Raw genomic sequence first — 24073 nt, 5'->3', positions numbered from 1 at the left:
ATGTGCTTTATACAATTGATGTATGTATATGTATGGATGGTGATAAGGTTTGTATGAGTCCCTAATAAAATGTAAAAAAAGAAAAGAGGAGAAAAAAATGATTAGGGCAAAGACTGTACAGATGTGCTTTATACAATTGATGTATGTATATGTATGAACTGTGATAAGAATTGTATGAGCCCCAATAAATTGTTAAAAAAAAAAGTAAAATGGGAATTATGTTCTTCTCTTCTGTTTTCTGGAAGAAATTATAGAAATAGTGTTAAATCTTAAAATCTGGTAAAATTCTCCAGTGAAAACATCTGTGGCTGGAGATTTATTTTTTATGTGGATTTTAATTTTGGATGTCATATTATTATACTACAGTTTTTCTAAACTTGTCAGGGTTTACTCTACAACCTAGGACAGGAATGGGGAATGTTTAGCCCATGGGCTCTATAAGGCCTGTGAAATCATTTGTTCTGGCCCTAACAAGGTAACCACAGGCAGAACTTGAAATTCGGTAAATATAGGAGCTTTTTTCATAGCAACATAATTTATATTAAGCAACATAGTTTATATTAATTTATATAATGTGAAGTTTGAAAGACAAGCAAGGAACACTCATTATGGGATAGACAGGACACATACAAGTACGTGATGGGACAGACACATATTGGCCTGTCTGCCTGTATTGTGGTGACTCAGAGGAAAGGCAGTGGCAAGCAGGCTGGTCATGTACATGTTGTGAAAGTGTTAACACATTGTGGCAAAACTATAGCAATCCAATGATGATGAGATGAGATGCGATGAAATGATTCCTTTCAATGTGGAGGATGACCTTGGTGATGATGTTGTTGACTTCTTTGTCAACACATATGACAAATCCAAACCCTCCTTTACCAACAATCCTGACAAAAACAGAATCTCAGCTGAAAATTAAGGAAATAACACAGAAAAGAACTCAAGAGTTGATGATGGGAACATTGGGTATGTTCCAAATCTGAGATGCAGAATTAGAACAGGGTACAAAGCAACGTAATAACATTGTTGGCAAGCACATACATACTAGATAGTCATTAAAACTTAAGTGATGTGACATTCTATAAATGGCAACTACAAATAAAAGAAAGATTGATACAGAGTGGCAATCTTTCCAAGAGAAATGGACAAATTATTTTTTTGTTGTGGAAGTCAAAGGCAAACCTGTGTGCTTAATTTGTGGCAATAAATTAGCAGTAATGAAAAAAGCCAAGCTGGAGCATCGCTACAGCTCAAAGCATGCTAAACTCAATGAATTAGGAGGCCAAATGCATCTAGATAAAATCAGTGCTCTTCAGCGAAGTTTGCGATCATAACAAGCCACTTTCACTTGGCTTCATGATGACAAGGGACGACGTTATTCAGACAAGTTATGTAGTCAGCACACGCAGAGGGACAGTTTGTGAAAGAGGGCATGATGGCTGCTGCAGAGTTGTTAGCACCAAAGTAAAATTGTTTCAGAGTGTTCGTTTGTCTTGGAGAACCGTCTCACATCAGATTACTAATTGAGCACAAGATATTGAAAAAACACTGAAGGATTCTGCAGGACATTTCCGCTCTTGCTCTCTTGCTTGTGGCAAGACAGTGGACATAAATGCTGTCCAATTGGCAATTTGCATTTGTGGAATGACTGCAGAATTTTGACATGTGAGAGGAACTGCTGTCATTGGAAGCCCTGCGTGGCACTACAAGAGGTGAGGACTTGTTTGAGAGAGTTGTTTTCTCCATGGAAAAACTTGAGCCAACGTTTGAAAAATTAAGTGGCCTTACTACAGATGGAGCTTCAGCCAGGGTTGGCTCACAAAAAGGGTTGCTTACTCTTGTCAAGAAAGAACTGGCACTAGAACAAAAAAAATCATATCATGTGTGCTCACCTCCCTCCCCGATATGATCGCTAAAGACAAATGGGTGCATAAGTAAATGTGGTGAAGAAAACTGATGGTTCCCGACTATCAAAAGATATAGCGTCTGGGGTCTTAAAGGCTTGAAAGTAAACAAGCGGCCATCTAGCTCAGAAGCAACAAAGCCCACATGGAAGAAGCACACCAGCCTGTGCAATCATGAGGTGTCAAAGGGATCAGGTATCAGGCATCATCAGAACAAAAAATCATATTGTGAAAGGGGGAGTACGGAGTGGAGACCCAAAAGCCCATCTGTAGGCAACTGAACATCCCGTTACTGAAGGGTCGTGGGGGAGGAGATGAACCAGCCAGGGTACAGGGTAGCAATGATGAAACATACAACTTTCCTCTAGTTCCTAAATGCTTTCTCCCCCTCTACTATCATGATCCCAATTCTACCTTACAAATTTGGCTAGACCAGAGGATGTACACTGATACAGGTAAGAACTGGAAACACTGAGAATCCAGGATGGATGATCCCTTCAGGACCAGTGGTGAGAGTGGCAATACCAGGAGGGTGAAGGGAGGGTGGGGTAGAAAAGGGAACCAATTACAGGGATCTACATATAACCTCCTCCCTGGGGGGCACACAGCAGAAAAGTGGGTGAAGGAAGACATTGGACAGTGTAAGACATGACAAAATAATAATTTATAAATTATCAAGGATTCGTGAGGTAAGGGGGAGCAGGGAAGGAGGGGGGAAAATGAGGAGCTGATACCAGGGGCTTAACTGGAGAGGAAATGTTTTGAGAATGATGAGGGCAACAAATATACAAATGTGCTTTACATAATTGATGTATGTATGGATTGTGATAAGAGTTGTTTGAGCCTCCAATAAAATGATTTTAAAAAAAAGAACTGACAATGGGGCAGTTAGTTCTACCCTGCCCAAAGGGGCTTCATCTGATATTATTATATAGCTACTCACATTTTTTATCATTTTATTTGGGAGGCTTGTACAACTCTTAACACAATCCATACATACATCCATTGTGTGTGAAGCACATTTGTACATTTGTTACCCTCATGCATAATACATTTTTTATCCAACCTACTTGTGTAATTATATATGAAGCGAGTTCCTTATAGACAGCATGTGAGGGGGCTTCAAAAAGTTCATAGAAAAATTTCTCTTTATCTTTTTATATCGTATCATTCCATAGTTCAATCTCATCAAGTAGTATGGTAAAATTGCTACCACAATCATTCTCCAAACTCCTTTATTTTTCAATTGCATTTTTCTGCAAACTCTTGAAGTCCCTTTTTATAGTTGAGTCATATTTACTAGCCACTCTTCATCTTTTAATTGATGTATTGAGACCATGTACATTTAACGTAATTTTGGTATGTTAGGGCTTATGTCTGCCATTTAATATTTTTGTTTTTTATTTGTTCCTTTTGTCTCTGTTTCTCTATTTCCTTCTCCTTTTTTACTGGGGGGGTCACTTGTGCCTTTGTTTGAATTTACTATGCTTTCATTATAGTGTTTTAGACTGTATAGCTTTATGTAGCCTTTTTAGTAATTTGTATGCATATGCATTGTACATATGTATATCACAGTCCTCTTCAGACATTTTACCAGTCCAAGTGAAGTGTAGAAACATTATTTCCCTTTAAATATCTTGACTCGCCCTCATTTATAATATATATCTTACATATTTCTTCTGTATTTTTGAAATCATACCAGACAGTATTATAATGCTTGTTTCAACTATCAAAACCTAATGTAGCAATTTCAAGAGGAAAAAAGGTGCACTGCATTTATGCACATTTTTACTCATGTTGTTTTTTTCTTCAAAGAGTTCTTCTCAAAATCTTTCCATTTCAAGACTTCCTCTAGCTGTTCTTTTAGGTAGGCCTATTGGCAACACATTCTCCTAGTTTTTCTTCCTCTGAGAAATCTTTTTTTTTTTTACTTTTTCATTACTGTGGAATATTATATGTGGGTTAATTATTTTCTTTCCAAGCTTAGAAAAATATTTTGTCCCTTCCTTCTGGATCTGGTTTCTAGTGAGAAATTCATTGTCATTTGAATTTTCTTTCCTTTGTAGGTAATACTTAGCTTCTCTTTTGCGGCTTTCCAAATCATTTTCTTTTTCTCTGGTTTTTAGGAATTTAATTATTATGTACCTTGACACGGATTTTCTCTGGGTGTGTCCAATTTGGAATTCAGTCAGGTTCTTGAGTCTGTAGATTTATATCTTTTGCCAAGTTTTGGGATATTTTTAGCCATTATTTTTTCACCTACATAGATGTAGATCTTTTATTACTGTTTCATCAGTCCCTGAGGTGCTGTATATTTTGGTTGGGTTTTAGTTTTACTTTCTGTCTCTTGTTCAAATTAAGTAATTTCTATTGCTTTGTCTTCTAGTTTACAGATTATTCCTCAGCCCCTCCATTTTTTTTGTTGAGCCTATCCATTGAGTTTTTGTTTCAGATATATTTGCCAGTTCTAGAATTTCATTTTTTATTCTTCTCTACTAAGACTTTGTTTTTATTTCCTGAAATGTTTTTGTCTGTTGCAAAGTTGTTCATAACTGCTTACTGAAATATATTTATAACCAATGCTTTAAAATTCTTATCAGATAATTCCAACATCTTTGTCATTATTACGTTATCATCTATTATCCTTTTTTCATTCAAACTGAAATTTCCCTAGCTCTTGATATGAGGGATTTTCTAGTGTATACTGAAGGTATTACTTGATGAAACTCTGTATCTTATTTAAATATTCTATTGTAGCAGGACTTTTTATGTTAAAAGGAACCTTGGTTGTGTATTGAGTTATGCTTTGGACTACTAACTACAAGGTTAGCCATTTGAAACCACTAGCCACTCTGTGGGAGAAAAATGAGGATTTCTACTCCCCAAAAGAGTTACAGTCTCAGAAACCCCTAGGGGCAGTTCCACCCTGTCGGAGACAGACTCCATGGCAGTGATTTTGTTTGTTTGGTCTCTGATACTGCACCACTTGAGGAAGTGGATGTTACTTTATTACCTCCGAGTGGAAGTAAAAGTATAGGCTCCCACCTTGGGCTTCATTACTACTGTGAGGAGTAGAACTTCAGATTTCTTACTCACCCTAAAGCCAGGAATGAGAGTGACACCTTGTTACTGCTCCCTGTGTGGTCTTTACTGCCGCCGGGCTGGGTGGACCTCCTTAACCCTGAGCAGAGAAGTCGAAACTTATGCACAAAGCCCTAAGGGTATAGTGACTAAGTATTGCACTGCTAACCAAACCTGCCAGCTGCTCAGCGAGAGAAAGATGTGGCAGTCTGCTTCGGTAATGATGGGACAGTTCTAATCTGCCCTACGTGGTTCTCTCCAAGTCAGAATCAACTCAGCAGGTTTATTTTATTTTGTTGGGTTTGAACCAAAGATTGCTTCCCATTCCGAACGAGCAAAGACGAGTAAAGAAAATCAAAGATGCAGAGAAACAATTTAGTCCAAAGGACAGGTGGACCACATGAACCCCTGCCACCATGACCCTGAGACCAGAAGACTGGGTGGTGCTGGCTACTCTTACTGATTGCTCTGAAAGGGATCACAGTAGGAGGTCATGGATAGAGTAGGGGGGAAATGTAGAACAAAATTCAAAATAAGTGAGAACAAAACAACACAGGTTTAGTAGTCTCAGAAATTGGTGAAACACCCCCCCCGCCCCCCGCCCAAGACTATGGCCCTTACTCACGGTTTAAGCCTGAACTGAATTCATCCCTGTGTCTCAACTTTCAACCAAATGATGGACAGGGCTATAAGGTGAACGGTAACACCAGGGAGGTACACATTCCTTAGAAGAAGATCAAAAGGGCGGCGGCATTTGCCAAGCATAAAGCTCCGAAGGCAAAAACAGGATAGGAAAGAAGGAATGGAAACAGGGAAGGCGGGGAGTAAGAAGAGCGCAGTTAAATTGCAGGGACTGCAGTCAAGGTCACAAACAAAGTCGGTGTACATTTTTTAATGGAAAATCAATTTACTCTGTAAACTTTAACCCAACTCACAATAAAAATTTGAAGCTTAAATATGGAGCAAATGCAGAATTTTCCTCTGCCTGTTGGCACTGCAGGCTATTGTATACTAATGGCTTTTGAAGAGCAGTTGGAGGCTTTTAGTTGTATTTAATTAAGCAGCTCTTCTGTTTGCCTAAAGTGCATGCCCAGGGGCAATTACCCAACAAGCAAGGTAAGCAGGGTTTAGTGTGCTTTCTTACTGGTACTTGCTTAGTAACTACAGATTAGTAAATAAACACGTTTGCTTATTGGGTAATCTGACACTATACATACCTACAGCAACTATATTGCTTGTGCCCCTCCAAGTCTTTAGCCGTAACATAAATGAAGGACAAAGGGAAGTTTGGAAATCACTGGAGAAAATATGGTAAATCACTCAGGGTTGTGGAATGCCTGACTGTTGACAACTTTCTTTCTACCCAGAGACCTTTTAACCTAACAAGTGAATTTCAGGTGCTGTCTTCAGCACAGCAGCCAAATTCAGCAGTGCTGAGAATTATTTGATGCCAGAATAAGCAGGTCCGGCCTCCCTGACCTTGCTGCTGGAAGGCAGCTTCTACATGACTCTCACCACAGAGGTCCAGAGGGAGCTCTTCAGACATCCCATCCCATGAACTCCTCTGCATTATATGATCAAGGATATCCTCAAATTTAAAAAAAAAAAAGGATATCCTCAAGCTATAGTCAATGCCCCCTCCCCCTGCCCAGGAGCACTGTCCTTTGAAAGGAAAGCATCTCTATCGATTGCTGACGTCCCACATCCTTCTGCCTCTTTGCAGCTCCAAGCATATTTTGAAGGGAGATTTCATAAATATTTCTAAATTGAGATAGAATTTCAAGCCTATTGTGACATGCAAATTAGGCCTGCTTGCTCCTTAGCAACAGTGCAGCTGATGTGCCTAGAGAGGGGCCATAAAATAAAAACATCAAAGTGATTAAGTGTGCCCAGGGAGCATAATTGAGTGCATGAATAAGAGAAAATAAAACAAATTGATTTTTTTCTAGTGCCAGAAAAACAGAATAATTGAAAACAAAATAATAGACTTTGAAGTAATCAAAGTGAAGAATGCACCATAGTGACGTAGAAATGGCCAGTTGTAGAAGAGAGTTATTGTATTTCTATTATTATTTTTACAACTTTAATTTCATTAGCTAATAAATATGAATCAGTTGGAAATTCAGTCAACCAGAGAGGAGCCAGTCCGAAGCCAGAATTTTTATTCGCATCTCTAAAACAAGCCAAGGTGGTGATCTTTAATCTACTTCCATAGGTGCACCTGTCCTCCCGAACTGAATAACAGGTTCTAGGGGGCCTCTCTGCTTCAGAGGTGGTGTTATTCTGTTCTGCCAGTCACTTTCCACACGCAGGATTTACAGATTCAGCTTTCCAAAAGGTTGCTTTTATACCTCACCAAGATTTCCCACAGACTGAATTGCCTGAGTACAAGCATCTCAATTTAAGAAGGCATTTTCCTGTCACTACCAGCACCTGTGCTCTTACACTGGGCCCCTGGGGTGGAGGCAGCAGCCAGGCCAACAGCAACAGCACCAGCAGCTCCGAGCCTCTCTCCCAAGACTGCTGAGCAGTCTGTAGTTTACCGCTTCCCTTCTCTCCCCTAAAATTCACACGTAAAAACATGACACTGCAATCTAATCTAAAACCAGGAGGAACAAGCCTTCTAGCCTGGCAGCCATGATGCTGAGCTAGGTCAGGGGAGGGGAGACTTCACAAGCTGATTGTGTCAATAGAGTACTGAGGGACACTCAGCCATGCTGAGACCAGGTACCAGAAGATCACAGAGGAAGCATGAGACCACTGCAGAATGTTGTTGTTTTGTTTTGTTTTTAAACTTTTCTGTTGTGGTTTGGGGGAGAGTTTACTGAGGAAATTATTTCATTCAACAATCCATACACATTTTGATTCGTGACGCTGAGTGCAGTCACCACAATGTAACAGCAGTCTTCTCAATTCCACCTCATGTTTCCCATTTCTGTTCTCCTTTCCCATCCTCCCCTGCCTTCTGAGCTTTCCCCCTGAGCAAATGCTGTCTTTTGATCTCCTGTGAGAGGTTGTTTTAAGGAGTATGTTACTGATCACATTTTAGCTCTATCATTGTGGCTGAAAGTTGAGCCTAGTTCCAAGCTTAAAGGATGGCTAAGGGCCATAGTCCAGGGGGTTCCACCAATCTGTCTGACAAGTACGCCTGGTCTTTTTTGTGTTTTTCAGTTTTGCTGCATGTTTTTTCTCCTCTTCTGTTCTTGACCTCCTGCTGTGATCGCCTTTAGAGCCGTCAGTAGTGGTAGCTGGGCTACATCTACTTCCGGTAACAGGCCTGTGGAGGCTTAGGCTTACATGATCCCTTAGTCCTTTGGACCAATGTTTTCATGCATAATTGGGAGCACTGGTAATGCTGTGGGCCAAGATTGACCTGCTAACCAGAAGGTGGGTGATTCTAACCCACCAGCTGCTCCATGGGCAAAAGATGAGAGTCTGCTTCTTTAAGAATTGACAGCCTCAGAGACTCTCTGGAGCAGTTCTCTGTCCTGTAGCATCACTATAGAAATCAACATGGCGGCAATGAATTTTTCTTTTTGCCACTCCTTTTTACGCCAGAAAGGGAGAGACCAATAATTGTACCTTAGAGGTTGCCCCAAAACTTTCTAAGACCCCAGTCACTACTCAGCACAGTAGGAGGTAGGACATCATCTTTGTGGACCACGTTATACCAATTAACCTTTGTGAACACACCTGCGCCCCAAGGCCCAGCAAGACAGTCCCTGTAGGTGTTTGATTATGGCTAAGATGTTTTCATAACTTTACTACTTGGATACTTTCCTATATTCATAGATACATTGGCAACACATATAAATACCTATGGAGAAATCACCTCTGCCAAATCTGTAGAGTATTGTTATTACTGTTACTCTAGAATTATGTGTATAATAATATTTACCTGGCTTGCCTTTAACCCTTGTGCTCCTCCCAGTGTTGTTTTTTGTTTGGTCAGTTTGTTTTGCTCTCCCCTTACTGTGTTTTGCTTTTCCCTTCACCCAGATTATGTCTTACCTTCTAGATAGTGATTTTCCCTCCCTCCCTCTCCTACCCATTGCTGTTTTTGTGATTGTTAGGTGCTAGCCAGTTGTTTCCAACTCATAGAGACCGTACGTACAACAGAATGAAACACCACCCTGTCCTGTGCCATCCTCACAATTGTTCTTATGTCTGTGTCCATTGCTGCAGCCCCTGTGTCATTCAGTCCATCTGGTTGAAGGGCTTCCTCTGTTTCACTGCCCCTCTATTTTACCAACATGCTGTCCTTTCCCAGAGGCTGGGTCTCTCCTGATAGCATATCCAAAGTACGTGAGGTGAAGTTTGCCATCCTTGCTTCTGCAGAGTATTCCGGCACTACTTCTTCCAAAACAGATTTGCTGATTCCTTTGACAATCATCGGGACTTTTAATATTCTTTGCCAGCACCATAATCTTTTTTAATCATTTTATTGGGGGCTCATACAACTCCTATCACAATCCATACATATATTCATTGTGTCAAGCACACTTGTATATTTCTTGCCATCATCATTTTAAAAATATTTTCTTTCTACTTGAGCCCTTGTATCAGCTCCTCCTTTGTTCCCTCCCTCCCTTGTGAACCCTTGATAATTTATAATTTTTTTTCATGTCATACACGGATTGCTATCTCCCTTCACCCATTTTTTGGTTGCCCATCCCCCTGGAAGGGGGTTATAGATAGATCCTTGTGATCGGTTCTCCCTTTCTCCCCCCACCTTCCCCTTACCATCCTGGTATCGCTACTCTCAATATCAGTCCTGAGGGGTTTATCTGTCCTGGGTTCCCTGGCCAGCACCATAACTTAAACACACCAATCCTTCTTCAGTCCTCCTTATTCAGTGCCCACATTTGACATTTATGTGAGGCAATCGAAAATAACATGACTTGGGTCAGGCATGCCTTAGTCCTCAAAATCACATCCTTGCTTTTCAATGCTTTATCATTTGATCTCTTGACTGCTGCTCCCTTGAACACTGATTGTGAATCCAAACAAGACGAAATCCTTGACAACAACCATTACCCCTGGTAACCTTCAAAGAATGCTTGCATGGATAAACCTTTTCTTGACCTGTTATAATAGTATTCTCATGTGCTATGTGGCCTTTGGTGATTGCCTTATTTCCCTCAGCATAATGTCCTCCAAATTCATCCATATTATGAAATGTTTCCAGCTTCATCATTATTCTTTAACATTGCATAGTATTCCATTGTGTGTAGTTTATCCGCCCATCCATTGATGGGCACTTAGGCTGTTGTCATCCGATGCCTGTTGTGACTGTTACGGTGGGCATGAGTATGTACAAACTATTTTTATGACCTCTCCAAAGAAAGAATCCCTGCACCCCATTCCTCAGCTGTTCACGGTTGGGCTCAGTAGTCCTTCACCTCAGGATCCATAGTGGTGGCTGTGGTGAATAGAATTTCAATTTTTTCCTTTCACAAACTCTTGAACTACTCTGGCAGCTGTTGCCACTTCCAGATGTTCATAGCACACACGTAGCCTTCAGGGCTCCAAAGTCAGTGGTCATGCATTTGACTCCAGTAAAGGTCTTTGGTACCACTGGGAATGTAAACCAAGGGTCTGCAGGAGTTGGCAGGGCTGAGACTGGCACTACCGGCTGGTTTAATTGGGACGGCATGGTAAATTATTTATGCCTGCCAGGCAATTTGTCCTGGAGGATTTCTCTTCCTGGAAGCACCTAGTAGCTCAAGGGCAGCTCTCTGACTTTCTGGTTACATTCAAGCCCTTCCCTGATATGCCTTGAGCTGAGCAGGGGATGTTAACATTTAGCTCCTTTCTATAGAAAAGCAGAGAGTTTGTCTCCAGTTCAGGCCTAAAATCCCAACTAAAATTTCTTACTGGTGTTTGGGTGGAGCAAATGACTTTCAAAACTCTAAAGCATTATACAGATGTAAGGCTGTATTATTCTTCCTGCCACTGCTATTCCCATTATCCTGGATTTCCCGGCCCGGAAATTTTGTCTGAAAAGAAATATCAACCAAAGAACCTGGGAGCACTACCCCCTACCCCCACCCCCAAAAAAGGCATGGAGTGTATTGTACAATCCAGCAGATAGACAGTCTTCTGAGACCAAGCTCAACAAGCAGGCTGGAAGGCACACAGCCCGCTCCGGTGATGTTACCTCTGCATTTACTTGTGCCTGTCCCTCCACATAGAACCAGCATATTTATTCACAAGAGAAGTGAAGAAAATGAATCACAGACTATTTTAGAAATTGCTTTGATTCGGTTTGAGACTGTCATATTCCCTTACAGGCTAAGATGAGAGCACCTAGCCACCACAGTAATACCCTTTAAGAGCTGATATCCTGTAAATGGAAGAAGCCTGGTAGAATTATTCTACGACCTTCGTTTCTAATTCAGGTTAGAAGCAGACAAGTGGTAATTGGTAGTTATACTTAGTTGTCATTGAAAGGCAGGAGGAATCTGTATTTCAAGGTAGGCCATATAGTTGACAATGAAGAACTAAAAATTAAATCAGTCAACTATATAAGTACATATCCAAGGCTTCACAGAAAACCTTTGCACTGCCATTGTGCTCAGGTAGAAACTGAGATTCTCAAATGATGGGGCAGCAGCTGGATGACTTGATCTGACCCTACATCACATTAACTAAAACCTCCTCCCGGCATTCCAATCTTTCAGGGGCTCTCCATGACCACCTAGGCCCTTTCTGATTTTTCTTTTGGCCACAGAACCTTTATGATTGCCTGCATACACATCTGTTCCTGGGGCCGAAAATATTCTTTCCCTGCTTGACCTTCAAGGTACTTCTTCCTCTATGAAGCTTTTCTGTTTCTCCCCTCAGCACAGTATGCACACTGGTACTTTGCAGTCTACTACAATGTGTTTACCTCCATATATGTCTCCCTCGCTAGACTGAGAACTCTTTGACGGCAAATATGTGTCTTGTTCTCCTCTGTGACGCCAGAACTCAAGAAATCCCTAGCCTGTTGTAGACAGCACAAGTGAGGGCTTTTTAGAATGGATAGGTGCATAAGTGTGCCAGATTGGCTAAGGAAGCTACAGACAAATCACCATTCAAGATTCTCACATCACTGCAGGCTAATGGTGGCAAGAGCAACCTAGACCTCAGCGATCCAATTGTAATGCCTACTGTGATTGTCCTAAAGTGCGCCAAGGTGGGGCCGGGGGGATGAGGAGCTGATACCAAGGGCTCAAGTAGAAAGAAAATGTTTTGGAAAGGATAATGGCAACATATGTGCAAATGTGCTGGACACAATGGATGTTTGGATTGTTATAAGAGCTGTAAGAGCCCCCAATAAAATGATATAAATAAATAAGGTGTGCCTCATATGAGAGACAATTTAAAGTAACACACACACACATATATATATTTTCATTTTAGTGGTTATATCTTAAAATGTCTGCTTAAAATGTTACAAGTTCATCAAGTCCTCTATTTCATTATTATTATTTAGCAGTAGTAGTAGTTGTTTTTGAGTCAGCCGCTAATAGCACAAAGGCATGAAACACTGCCCAATCCTGAGCCATCCCCATGAGCAGTTGTGGGCTGAACTGTTGTTTTTCGTGGTTGATGTTTGGAAGGAGATCACTGAGCCTTTCTTCGGAGTTTGACTTAGTCTGGAAGCTCCGCTGAACCCTGTTCAGCCTCAGAGCAACAAGCAATCCTCCACTAACAGAGGAATGGTGGCTGTTTCTGAGGTGGATTGAGCAGGAACTGAATGCAGATCACCTGCTGGAAAGCAAGAATGTTACCACTTAATTACCCCTTCCTCCATTACTCAGCATGGATGGGGCCAAAATAGGTATTAAGTTTTGAAAGTGAGGTGATATGAAGAAAAATATGCGAGTTAGCAGCAAAATGATTGGAGAAGGGGAAGACAAAATTAGAAAAGAAAAAGATTATATAAATATTCATTCAGCTTTTAAGAGGATATTACAACATTCCTGAAAAGGGATCCTGAAATCTTGGATATACCTTTCTGTAGTCCTGCATTCCTCTTAGAACATGCCATCAGTATTGGATGACCCAACCTCGCTTGCTGAAAGTGAGGAGGACTTGAAGCACTTGCTGATGAAGATCCAGGATGGCAGCCTTCAGTATGGATGACAACTCAGTGTAAGGAAGACCCAGGTCCTCACAACTGGACCCATAGACAACATCATGATTGATGGGGGAAACATTGAAGTTGTCCAGGATTTCATTTAACCTAGATCGACAATCAGCTCCATGAAAGCAGCAGTCAAGAAATCAAACGACATATTGCATTGGGCAGATCTGCTGCAAAAGACTTCTTGCAGGTATTAAAAAGAATAAATGTCATTTTGAGGACTAAGTGCACTTGATTCAGATCACGGTATTTTTCATCTCCTCGAATACATGTGAAAGCTGGGCAATGAATAAGGAAGACTACAGAAGAATTGATATATTTGAACTATGGTGTTGGCAAAAATACTGAAAGTGCCATGAACTGTTAGAATAACCAACAAATGTGTCTTGGAGGAAATACAGCTAGAATGCTCCTTAGCGGCAAAGCTGGCTTGGTCTCACCTACTTTGGACGTGTTATCAGGAGAGACCAGTCCCTCTAAGAGGACACCATGTTTTGTAAAGTAAAGGGTCAGCAAAAAGAGGAAGACCTTCAATGAGATGAATTGCCAAATGGCCACCACAAGGTGCTCCAACATAACAGCATGTGTGAGAATGGTCCAGATCAAACAGTTCGTCACGCTGTTGTCATAGGATCACTGAGTCAGAATCAACTCAATGGCATCTAGCAACACGTTCCTCTTTTTCCGTGCTGCCACTCGGTCTTCGATACCTCCAAACTCCTGTGGTATGCACTGACTTCACCAAGTACCAGTTGCCCCGATAACATCTTTTTGTGAACATGTTGCTTACCTCAGCCTTATATATTATATAAGGTTCTTAAGGGCAGTGACCAAAACGTGAAGCCTCCGTAAAGTGAATGAGAAAGTGCTTCATGAGCTTTCTGTTAGCTGTACAGACATTCATTCTTTCTATGACTTTTTATTGAACACCTGCTAGTCGCTCTGGAAGGTCCTATTAAGACAGTAATGGACAAAACAGACAAACAAGGTCCCTGCCCTCACAGAACTTGAGAGAGAAGGCAGTAAGCAAATAAACAAACACATAATGATGTTTTCAGCGTGCAAAGTACATTGAAGAGAATAAGACGGGATGATGTAACAAAAAAGGAATTACTGGATTTGTGAAACACCGGAGTAGATGCACAGAGATAAGCACTGTTGCAGGGTCTAGAGGAGAAGGGGGCGTGGGGGAGCAAATAATGCATGTGGAAGCGGGGAGGGAGTACTAGACCTGATGGTGATTACACAACTCATTTTAAAAGCAATTTAACCATGGGGGCGGGGAGAGGAGAAATATTCTAAAATTGATTGTACAACTCTTCTTGATATGAGTGCTATATGGAATTGTGTGATATGTGGATTAAATGCCAATACAGCTCTTTTGAAAAAAAAAATAGTTCCTGGAGAGGTTGGCTACTTAGATTGGGTGTTCTTTTATTCTTTTTTTTTTGGAAGACTCAAAATGCTTTATCTGAAAAAAAATCAGCAATTCATTCCGATGCACAGAACAGCAGGGATGCCCAAGTTGACTCTGTTATTTACATTGTGGTCCATTTCCACTCGAGATCTACTTCGGGCAATTCCTAAAGATCCAGGTGTTGTGAAGAAGCTCTTCCCCTGTCCTACTTTTCATTATTTGCTGTTTGGCTGCCACACAATCATTATGCCACTGGGTCATCTTCTTGAATGAATCTCCTGTGTCGCAGGTCTGGCTCCGGAGCCACATCAGGTTCTCCCAAATGCAGAGGGCCTTGTTGCTCCACTTCTCTCCTCTCCAGAGTGAGGGAGCTGGAGGTTGCTCTCTTCTCCACATCCTGCAGCTTGAGCAGTTTTTCGATCAGGAACATTTTATCTTTGCCCTCCTTAATTCTCAAAGTAACGACATCCTTGCTTTTCAATCCTCTAACGAGGTCTGGTGCAGCAGCTTTACCCAATGCAACTTGTCTTTTGACTTTGTTTTCCTTTCCTTTTTCTGATTTCTTGACTCCTGCTTCCCTGAGCACAAATCCAGATTGGGTGTTCTTAAGACCTGCAGTGGGCAGTAGCTGCAAAGTCAGCATTTCAAAACCACCAGCTGCTTCACAAGAGAAAAATGAGGCTTTCTACTCCCAGAAAAAGTTACAGTCTCAGAACCCCACAGGAGCAGTTCTGCTCTGCCTATACGGTTGCCGTGAGTCAGAATCAACTCGATGGCAGTGAGAAGACCTCTGTAAAGTGACTTCTGAATCAAGACCCGAATAATGAGAAGAGCCAGAGATGGGAATATCTGAGGACAGATCATTCCAGGCAGAAGCAACAGCAAGTGCAAAGTGTGAGGTTTGGTGTTCCAGCTCTGACATCCACAGGGGAACTAGTAAGTTCCAGATCCGTGTGGTTTGTTGGGGTCCAGAAATAAGCCAAGCTCGCGCGCGCGCGCGCACACACACACACACACAGTCACCGCAGCAGCAGCAGCAAAGAATTAAGCCATAGGTTAATTAAAGCATCGAGTTGCCTCAAAAGAAATGAAACAGATCCCTCTCTAGTTGAGAAGCACACCTTAAACATTGATCAGATACAGTTCACTCGGGGTCCCCCCTTGCGAATTGACAAGGGAATTTGTCTAGGGGGATGCTTCTAGTTTTTAAATGACACTTTTAAATGGGAGGGGGTTGCCACTTTGCAGATGGTCAAGCAACCTTCTAATAAGTTACTCATTTTCCTTGGCTCTCATACATGGTTTCTTTCAGTTTTATCTGGGCTGCAGCTCTGGGCAAGCATATCTCAGAATGTTTCAGGATTATCTCTGAGTACAGCCCTGTGCTAGGTTTTTCACGAGGGCCTGGCTTCAAGGTTAAGGCCTTTACCAAACCAGTTCTCACAGAGTCTTTTGTTCATAACTTGGTCTTACAGGGTCCTTTGTCCATTCTCTTAGCAGACAGTGCAGAAGCCTCTGTTCTGTCCTATTCACAAATAAGAAGGCCCAAAATAAAGTAATTTGTGTTAAAGCAACATAGAAAAGGCGAACTAGAAGAGAGGGAGCCAGAAGGTTGGTGGTAGGACACAGGCGACATGAAACCCGATCTTACAAGGTTTTGTTATCAACTTTTACTTTTATGGATCACGATTTTGGTGTTGATTATATTATATTATAGGTGTGATTGGAATCCTCTAGAGGTCTTTGAGAATAGGAGTGCTGTTTAATGTTTTAATGAGCTAGGTTTTAATACAATTTCCTGGCTTCTTTATAGAAGACAGGTTATAGGTAAGGAGGATGGAAGCAGGGAAACCAGTTTTGAGGCTATTGGACTTGTCCAAGCAAGGGGCAAGGGTGGTTTGGAATAGTTTGGAAGAGTAAACAGTGGAGGAAATAGAATATAATTTGGGCGTTGCTGCCCAACAACCAGAGACAGTCCTGCCATAGCTGTAGCTCCTACCGCCTCCTGACAGCGTCGTCTAATTGAGAAAAGCAGCCGCTGCCACTGCACAAAAGAAACAACTACGAGGAAGACTTCAGAGCCCTTGTCACCGCTAGCCGGCGAGGGGTGGGTTCCCGGGTGGAGCTGCCGACGAACAGCAGCAGCGGCAACGGGAAAAATGGAGTTTGTACCTTCTTCATCCTCCGTCCACCCTGGAAACGTGGTGAAGATCCTTTTGAATACATAACACGAATCAGGACAGAGTCGTTCACGGGGCAGTTCTCACTAGGACAGCCCTTGCCCACAAGAAGATGGACAAATTATGTTTGATATAGAAATGCATACCAGCAGGAACCAGAGCTCTCAATCAGAAGAAGCTACAGAAGGACAGAAAGATATCTTTTTAAAAGGAGTGTACTGTGGGCATCAGAACTGGTCCAGTAGAACTGAGAACATTCCGCCTAAAGAGTTCCATGCCAGGCATCCTAAGTATTCTGTTTCTTTAAACATGAGAAAAAGCGGAGCCATGTTGTATGATATGCGGATTCCACGCCAGTAAAACAGTTAAAAAGAAAGTGGAGCCATGAAGAAAGGGGGTATTTTCTTTGCAGAATTCCACCTCTCGTCGTTTCTCTTGTTTGGGCATCTGGATGGGAAAAGGATTGAGCAGCTCTTCTGCCAGCACCTACGGAGAAAAAGTGAAGACCTGAGAAATGTGTGTGCACTGTGAAGTGACATTATTTTCACATTAGTTTAGTTGCAATTGAGACCATTGTAAGCATGGCCTACCACCGTAGTTGTATATAGCCAAGGTCCAGTAACTTAAAGTGTAATATTTTAACCAAACTGTGTCGAGGCAGTTTGCTGTCCTCATTCCCTTTTGGGCCTGTAAGACACTTTAGACTTTCCTAACAGATTGTACTGTTGAGAAAGTTGCAAGGGCTTCTTGGCAGATTACAACTTTGTCAACAATGCTGTTGCCTCCTTCTTGTCACCACCTGACTTGCATCACTGGTGGTATAAATTCACTCTGACAAGATAACTATCATTCCTCTCTTTAAATGAGATTGGGCTAGCAAATGATAATAAAGCTTTGTTGTTGTTGATGTTGTTTTCCAAGACAAAGGAAATCCTCCTGTGTTCCTCTGGGCTGACTAGAGAAACAAATCCAGAGACACTCATATATATGTAAGAGAGAGTTTTATATTAAAGAGTAATGGTATATTAAGAAAACATCCCTGCCCAGTTCAGATCAAGTCTATGAGTAGAAAACAAACTACTGACCTTGCGGTTAGCAGCCCAACATGTAACTACTATGCCACCAGGACTCCCTAAGTACTCAATATCTCTATGATTCAGAACATTTCCATCATATCACCGAGTTTCATTGAGCAATGCTGCTCTATATTTAAAAAGACTAAAGTGTATGCTTACAAACGCCCAGCAGAGTACCTGATATAGAATAGTCACTGTGTATGTTTTTATTGAATAAAAAGATGAACAAATGAGTCAGCCAATCAGTGAATCTGCAGAACCCAGGCTTCCTGAGTACTAGTTTATTAAGTACTTCCTTATACATCAGAGTTATGATGACCATATAATTTATCATATTTTGGAGTGGAAAATGGTTGCCATTAGCAACCCATGAATCACATCTTGTTCCCATTTTTAATTTTAAATTTGGCCACACATACCAAGGTTCTACACAATATTCCTTGAAATTTTAAAGCAATTGTCCACACTTAACAGTGATAATTTTGCATCCAAATAGAAATTTCTGGCTTCTGTCGGAAAAAAAAAAAGATCTTATCCCACCGAACCCACATTGCTGCACAAGAGGGAATGACTGGCTGAGTAGATTCTTTCCCTTTATGAGCATGTACATTCTTCTTTGGTATAAAACCCACATCAGCTTTTTAAATCTTTTACTCTAAGACAAGTGTCACTTTTCCTTTTCCATGTCGTTTGCAATGCTTTTGTTGGGTCTTCTTTTATAGTAGAGTTGAGAGGAAACTATTTCTTATACGAATGTTATGATTCAATGGGAAAATGAAAAAGCAAAATCAAGAGGGACTCGTGTCTTACCCTCCGTCTGCTTTATTCCTGTTACATTCTTGGTCTCTGTTAGCGTGTGAATTTGCCCCTCTCTTCTGTCCATGTATATCTCTTCAGGCTCGAGACCCTGCTGGCCTTCAGAATTTTCCCATGCTACCACCCGTTACTGGAAAGGCAGGGTGTGAGCAGAAAACAATGGGCTTTATTTGAGGATAGAAATGTATTGTTCCTCGAGCTCAACATTGCTCATGGTGGAGATTATTTCTGTTATTTTTGTTACTTGCCTACAAATGTGATTGGAAAGTGAAACAGAGCAACAAGGAATACACTACTCACCTTTCTTTCCGTGGACATGTGATGTGATAACACTTTAGGCATGGCTTTTTGTGCATTTGTGGATTTATTTATTCATTTATCAAGCTCTGGTCAGACAGCTGACAGGGCCCTAGCATCAGAACCCCTGTAGATTTTCCTCAGAAGAGACCACAGCACAAAAGAGATGTGGAGGTAGGAAAGTACTGATGGAACGTATTGAAACTCCAGAGTTGACCTTCATGTGTGGCTAACTGGGAGATGCAGAAGTGCTTCTGCATCAGAGAAAGGATGTGATCGACATAACTAGTGTGTGGGATAGCTCCAGAGGCAGGAACACCAGGTAAGAGCTCTTCTGAGTGACCTGAGTGAGAGGAGTGAATAACTGGAAACAATGGGACAGAAAGGAAGGGTCGGATTTGTGGTACTTCTTGAGTTAGGCTGGGCAACTAATAAGACATGGGAATTTGAAATAAGAGGTGAAGAATCAAAGAATATCAGAAAATTTTGAGCTTGGGGAATTGAAACACCAAAATCATGATCCATCAGAGTGATAGTTGATAAATTAGACTTCATGAAAACGAAAAGCTTTTGCTTTGCTCAAGAGCCAGCTATGGTTGATGACTCTCTGGTGGGAAGGTAAACTGCTGCTGCTGCTGCTGCTGCTGCTGCTGCTGCTGCTGCTGCTGCTGCTGCTGCTGCTAACCATTTGACAGTTCCTGAAAAAGTTAAACACAGACTTACCAAGTATATACCCTAAAGACTTAGAAATAAGTACTCAAATCGATATTTGTATGCCAGTGTTCATTATAATATTCACAATATCCAAACGGTGGAAACAGCACAGGTGGCCATGTGCAGATTAATGCTCAACTTACTGACATCAAATCATTGCCAACTCATAGTGACCCTATGGGACAGAGTAGAACTGCCCCTGGGGGTTTCTGAGACTGTCACTCTTGATGGGAGTAGCCTAGCTGTCTCCCATGGAGCTGCGTGCTGGTGGTTTCAAACTGTCGACCTGGCAGTTAGCATCCCAATGTTTAGTCCACTCACTACACCACCAGGGCTTATGTAAAGATCAATAGATAAACAAAAATGTGGTACATGGGTACTATGGGATCATACTCAGTCTTAGAAATGAAGGCCTGAACCATAAAAGCACATTAAGTAAAATAAGTCAATCACAAGATAACAAATATGGTATGATCCCACTTATGTGAAATATCTCAAATGGGCAAACGCAAAAAGTCAGATGCTTATTTGTGTTTAATTAGAGGTGGTTTAATGGGCTCAAACATGAGAACCATTGTGAGAATGGCGCAGGACCAGGCAGTGTTTTATTCTGTTGTACCTACATCTCAGGGAATTTAGTTCGTTAGTGTGAAAGCTTGGGGGTTGTTATTTCATGAGAAAACACAGTTAATTGGCCAAATAATGAGTTTAGTGTGGAGTAGAATTGCCCCAAAGAGTTTCCAAGGCTGTAACCTTGACAGAAACTGACTTCCACAGCTTTCTCACATAAAGTGACTGGTGGGCTCAAATCACCAACTTTTCCATTTGCAGCTGAATGCTTAAAGCACTGTGCCATCAGTTCCCCTTCAAGACACAAAAATTGATCTCTATTCTCCTCTAGACTGACAGAGGAAGAAGTGGAACCAGGAATGGGAGGAGAAATGGAATGTGCGACTAATTGCCTCAATAAACAGCTCCTTTCATTACTATGAGACCAGAAGAACTAGATGGTACCTAGCTACCTTACTGAACATTTTGATCAGATTCTATAGAAGAATCCTGATCAAGAGGGGGGAAATCTAGAAAAGAATTTAAAATTCTGATGGAATATAGATTTGCTGGAGCCATGGAGGCTGAATGAGCCCTTGTTACTACTGCCCTGAGACTTAAACTTGAACACCCCCCCTAAAGTCTTCTTAAAACCAAATAATTCTTTAACTAAACTACTAAAGACTGTCTGCCTTGAACATTATATTATTTTAAGATTTATCTCTATGGGATCCAATTGATAACAGCAACTCAAAAGATTAGATAGGGAACTTAAGGGGCAGTGAGTATATTAAGGGGGGGGGCAAGACAAACTCAAAAAAAAAAGAGATGAGAATGGTTGCTTACCTTGAATTATTGTCCCCAAATTGTACGTGCAGAAACTACTCAATTGGTGTATGTTCTCAACAACTGCAAAAAGCTTTAGTGGCTATAAAAATAACTTTTAGTCTTGAAAAAACCCACAATGAGGAACCACTACAATCAAATGTTTTTTGGTTTGGGGTTTGTTTTTTTTTTTATGTGGATGCTGGCAAGGATCCAGAGAAATTGTTAACCCTACACTGCTGATATGAATGCAAAGTGATACAGCAACGCTGCTCAGGAAAACAACCGTTTCTTATTTTCTTTCTTTTTTACTCCTTTCTATTGTGTTGAAAATACACTAGAAGACAACACTGCAGCAATGCGCACCTGTATAATTAAATGACAGAATATATTCTTCAATTTGGGCACTATCCTTTCTATACTTATCCAAATTATTCTACCAGCATTAACATAAATTCATTGCCCCCTAAGCAAAAACCCCTTCTTCCACTCTCCTTCCCACAGTTGATAGCCATTACTAATTTTTGTTTCTATAGATCTGCTTCTTTCATATAAGTGAGATCATACAGTAGTTGCCCTTTTGTGATGGATTTATTTCACTCGGTGGAATGTTTCCAAGGTTCATCCATGCTGTGGTATGCATCAGGACTTCATTCTTTTTATAGCTAATATTCCATCATATGTAACATATATACTCATGTATAAGCCGAGTTTTTTTCCAGCACATTTTTAATGCCGTTTTTGTGGTAAAATGAGGTGCCTCGGCTGATATTCGGATTGGCTTATACACGAGTATATACAGTATGTAACACATGAAGGCCTGAAGCATGCCATAACATGGTATTCTGGCAGTTTTCTTTATTTAGTCATCTTCTGAGGTTTTGCACAGCGGGTTTACCCAAAGCAGGTGTCACTTGATTTCTCTTTTATCATTTCATTGGGGGAGGGGGCCTCTTACAAATCTTATAAATATCCATCATTCGATTGTATTAAAGACACTTGTACATATGTTGCCAACATTTCCAAAATATTTTCTTTCTACCTGAGCCCTTGGTATCAGCTCCTCTTTCCCCCCCGCACCCTCCTACCCTCATGAGTCCTTCATTTGATTTCTTGACTGCTGTTTCCCATGAGTATTGATTGTGGGTCTAAGCGAGATGAAATCCTTGACAACTTCAGTCATTTCTCCAGTTATTACAGTGGTTCTCGACCTTCCTCATGCCACAACCCTTGAATACAGTCCTTCATGTTGTGATGACCCCCCCCCCAGCCATAACATTATTTTCGTTGCTGCTTCATAACTGTAATGTTGCTCCTGTTTTGAATCCGGCGACCCCTGGGAAAGGGTCGTTGGACCCCCCAGAGAGGTCAGATCCACAGGTTCAGAACCGCTGATTTAGCATGATGTTACCTACCGGTCCAGTTTGAGGGTTCTTTGTTTGTGTTGTCGTGCTTTACATTGAGTTGTCATCCATACTGCAACCGTGATTGTCATCAGTAAGTCTGCGTCAAGTCCTCCTCACTTTCAACAAGCAGGGTTGTATCGTCTGCGTATCACAGGTTGTTCCAATTTTGAAACCCCATTCTTCTTCACATAAGCCAGCTTCTCTGATTACTTGCTCAGCATTCAGATTTAATGAATATGGTGAGAGGATAGAACCATGATGCACACCTTTCTTGATTGTAAATAACACAGTATTCCCTTGTTCTGTTTGCACAACTCCTGTTGATCCACATACAGGTTCCATGTGAGTACAATGAATTGTTCTGGAATTTCCATTCTTCTCAAGCCTATGCATAGTTTGTTCTGGTCCGCACAGTCTTTGCATAGTCAATAAAGAACAAGTAAACATCTTTCTGGTTTTCTTTTCTTTCAGTCAATGTGCATCTAACATCAGGGTACAATAATATCCCTTCTTCCATGTCCTTTTCTGAAATAAACCTGGATTTTTGGCAGCAACTTCTCAATGCACTACCAAGAAATTTGGAAGACACTTACCTGGCCAACTGACTAGAAAAGATCCTTATCTGTATCCCTCCTAAAGAAAGGTGACGCAACAGAATGTGCAAATTATAGAAAATATCATTGATATCGCATACAAGTAAAATTTTGTTGAACACCATTCAACAACAATTGCAGCAGTCAGCTGGTAGTCAAATCAAAACAAAAACCAAACTCATTGTCACTGAGTAGATTCCAACTCACTGGGACCCTGTAGAATAGAGTTGAACTGCTTTGTGGGTTTCTAGGACTGTAACTTTTGACAGGAATTTAAAACATCATTGTTCCCCTATGGAACCGCTGAAGATGTTTGACTGTTGATCGTGCAGTTAACAGCCCACCGCGTAACCCACCATGCCAGTATTGTATGGGATGAGCCATAAGTTTCTCATCCAGCAGACTTGGCTGGACTTGTTTTTCAACAGCTTCATTGAGGTATCATTTATATATGTTACCTGAATTTGAATTGTGTTTTCTCTTCTGTTTACAGGGAATTTAAAACATGTGACCTAGTTCACAAAAAGAGATCCGGTTTCCAGAGCTGAGCAGCAGTGCCGGTAATCCAGACAGCATGTTCATGTGAGCAGTTTGTGGAATTTGTAACTGCAGGGGGAACTTGGAAGAAAGTACTTCCTGAAGATTCCCAAGGAGCACCAGTTGGCAGCTGACCTCCTTGGGTGAGGCAAGCAGGCATCCCAGAGGCTTCTACTAGGCGTATGAGAAGAGAGAGATTTCTAAAATTTAAAGTGTCTTTAAAACACATACAAATACAGTTTCTAATAATTGAAAATTATTTTTAAGCAAGTTGGGGAGGGGGATATCTTTATTTTCTTAAAGGAGGCAGATTGGAAGCTGAAGGGAGATTATGGAGCTTGAGTCACCAGCTGGGTGAGGGGAGCAGTTGCCATAACTGCAAGGTCAGTTTGGGCCTCAGCGCCGTGGAGGTGGAGCCCTGGGAGAGTGGGGTTGGTCAGCAGAAGGGGAGATAGGGAACAATCCACTTGTGCTCTTTTGAAGGGTTATGTATCTATTTTGTTTTTCAATAAAATATTTGAAAACTTAGACCTCTTGGTCC

At 41.2% G+C, this 24073-nt stretch overlaps 1 protein-coding gene and 1 pseudogene across 5 annotated transcripts in view; both read left to right on the top strand.

Moving 5' to 3' along the window:
- Positions 1-24031, top strand: part of HDAC8 (histone deacetylase 8) — a 316573-nt gene extending 292542 nt beyond the window's left edge. For 4 of the 5 annotated variants that reach the window (XM_075539578.1, XM_075539580.1, XM_075539579.1 and 1 more), the window contains exon 10: positions 23489-24031. In XM_075539578.1, the coding sequence (XP_075395693.1) occupies positions 23489-23511 (23 nt within the window). In that variant the 3' untranslated portion in view covers positions 23512-24031. The remainder of the gene's footprint in view (positions 1-23488) is intronic. The other variant, XM_075539577.1, reaches the window with a different exon arrangement.
- LOC142434696 (BCL2/adenovirus E1B 19 kDa protein-interacting protein 3-like pseudogene) lies at positions 15379-17230 on the top strand (annotated as a pseudogene).
- Positions 24032-24073: the final 42 nt, after the last annotated feature.

Source organism: Tenrec ecaudatus, chromosome X (assembly GCF_050624435.1).
Source record: "Tenrec ecaudatus isolate mTenEca1 chromosome X, mTenEca1.hap1, whole genome shotgun sequence".
NCBI classification, from domain to species: domain Eukaryota; kingdom Metazoa; phylum Chordata; class Mammalia; order Afrosoricida; family Tenrecidae; genus Tenrec; species Tenrec ecaudatus.
The sequence above is the reverse complement of the archived record's forward strand: the minus strand, read 5'-3'. Positions and strand labels throughout refer to the sequence as shown.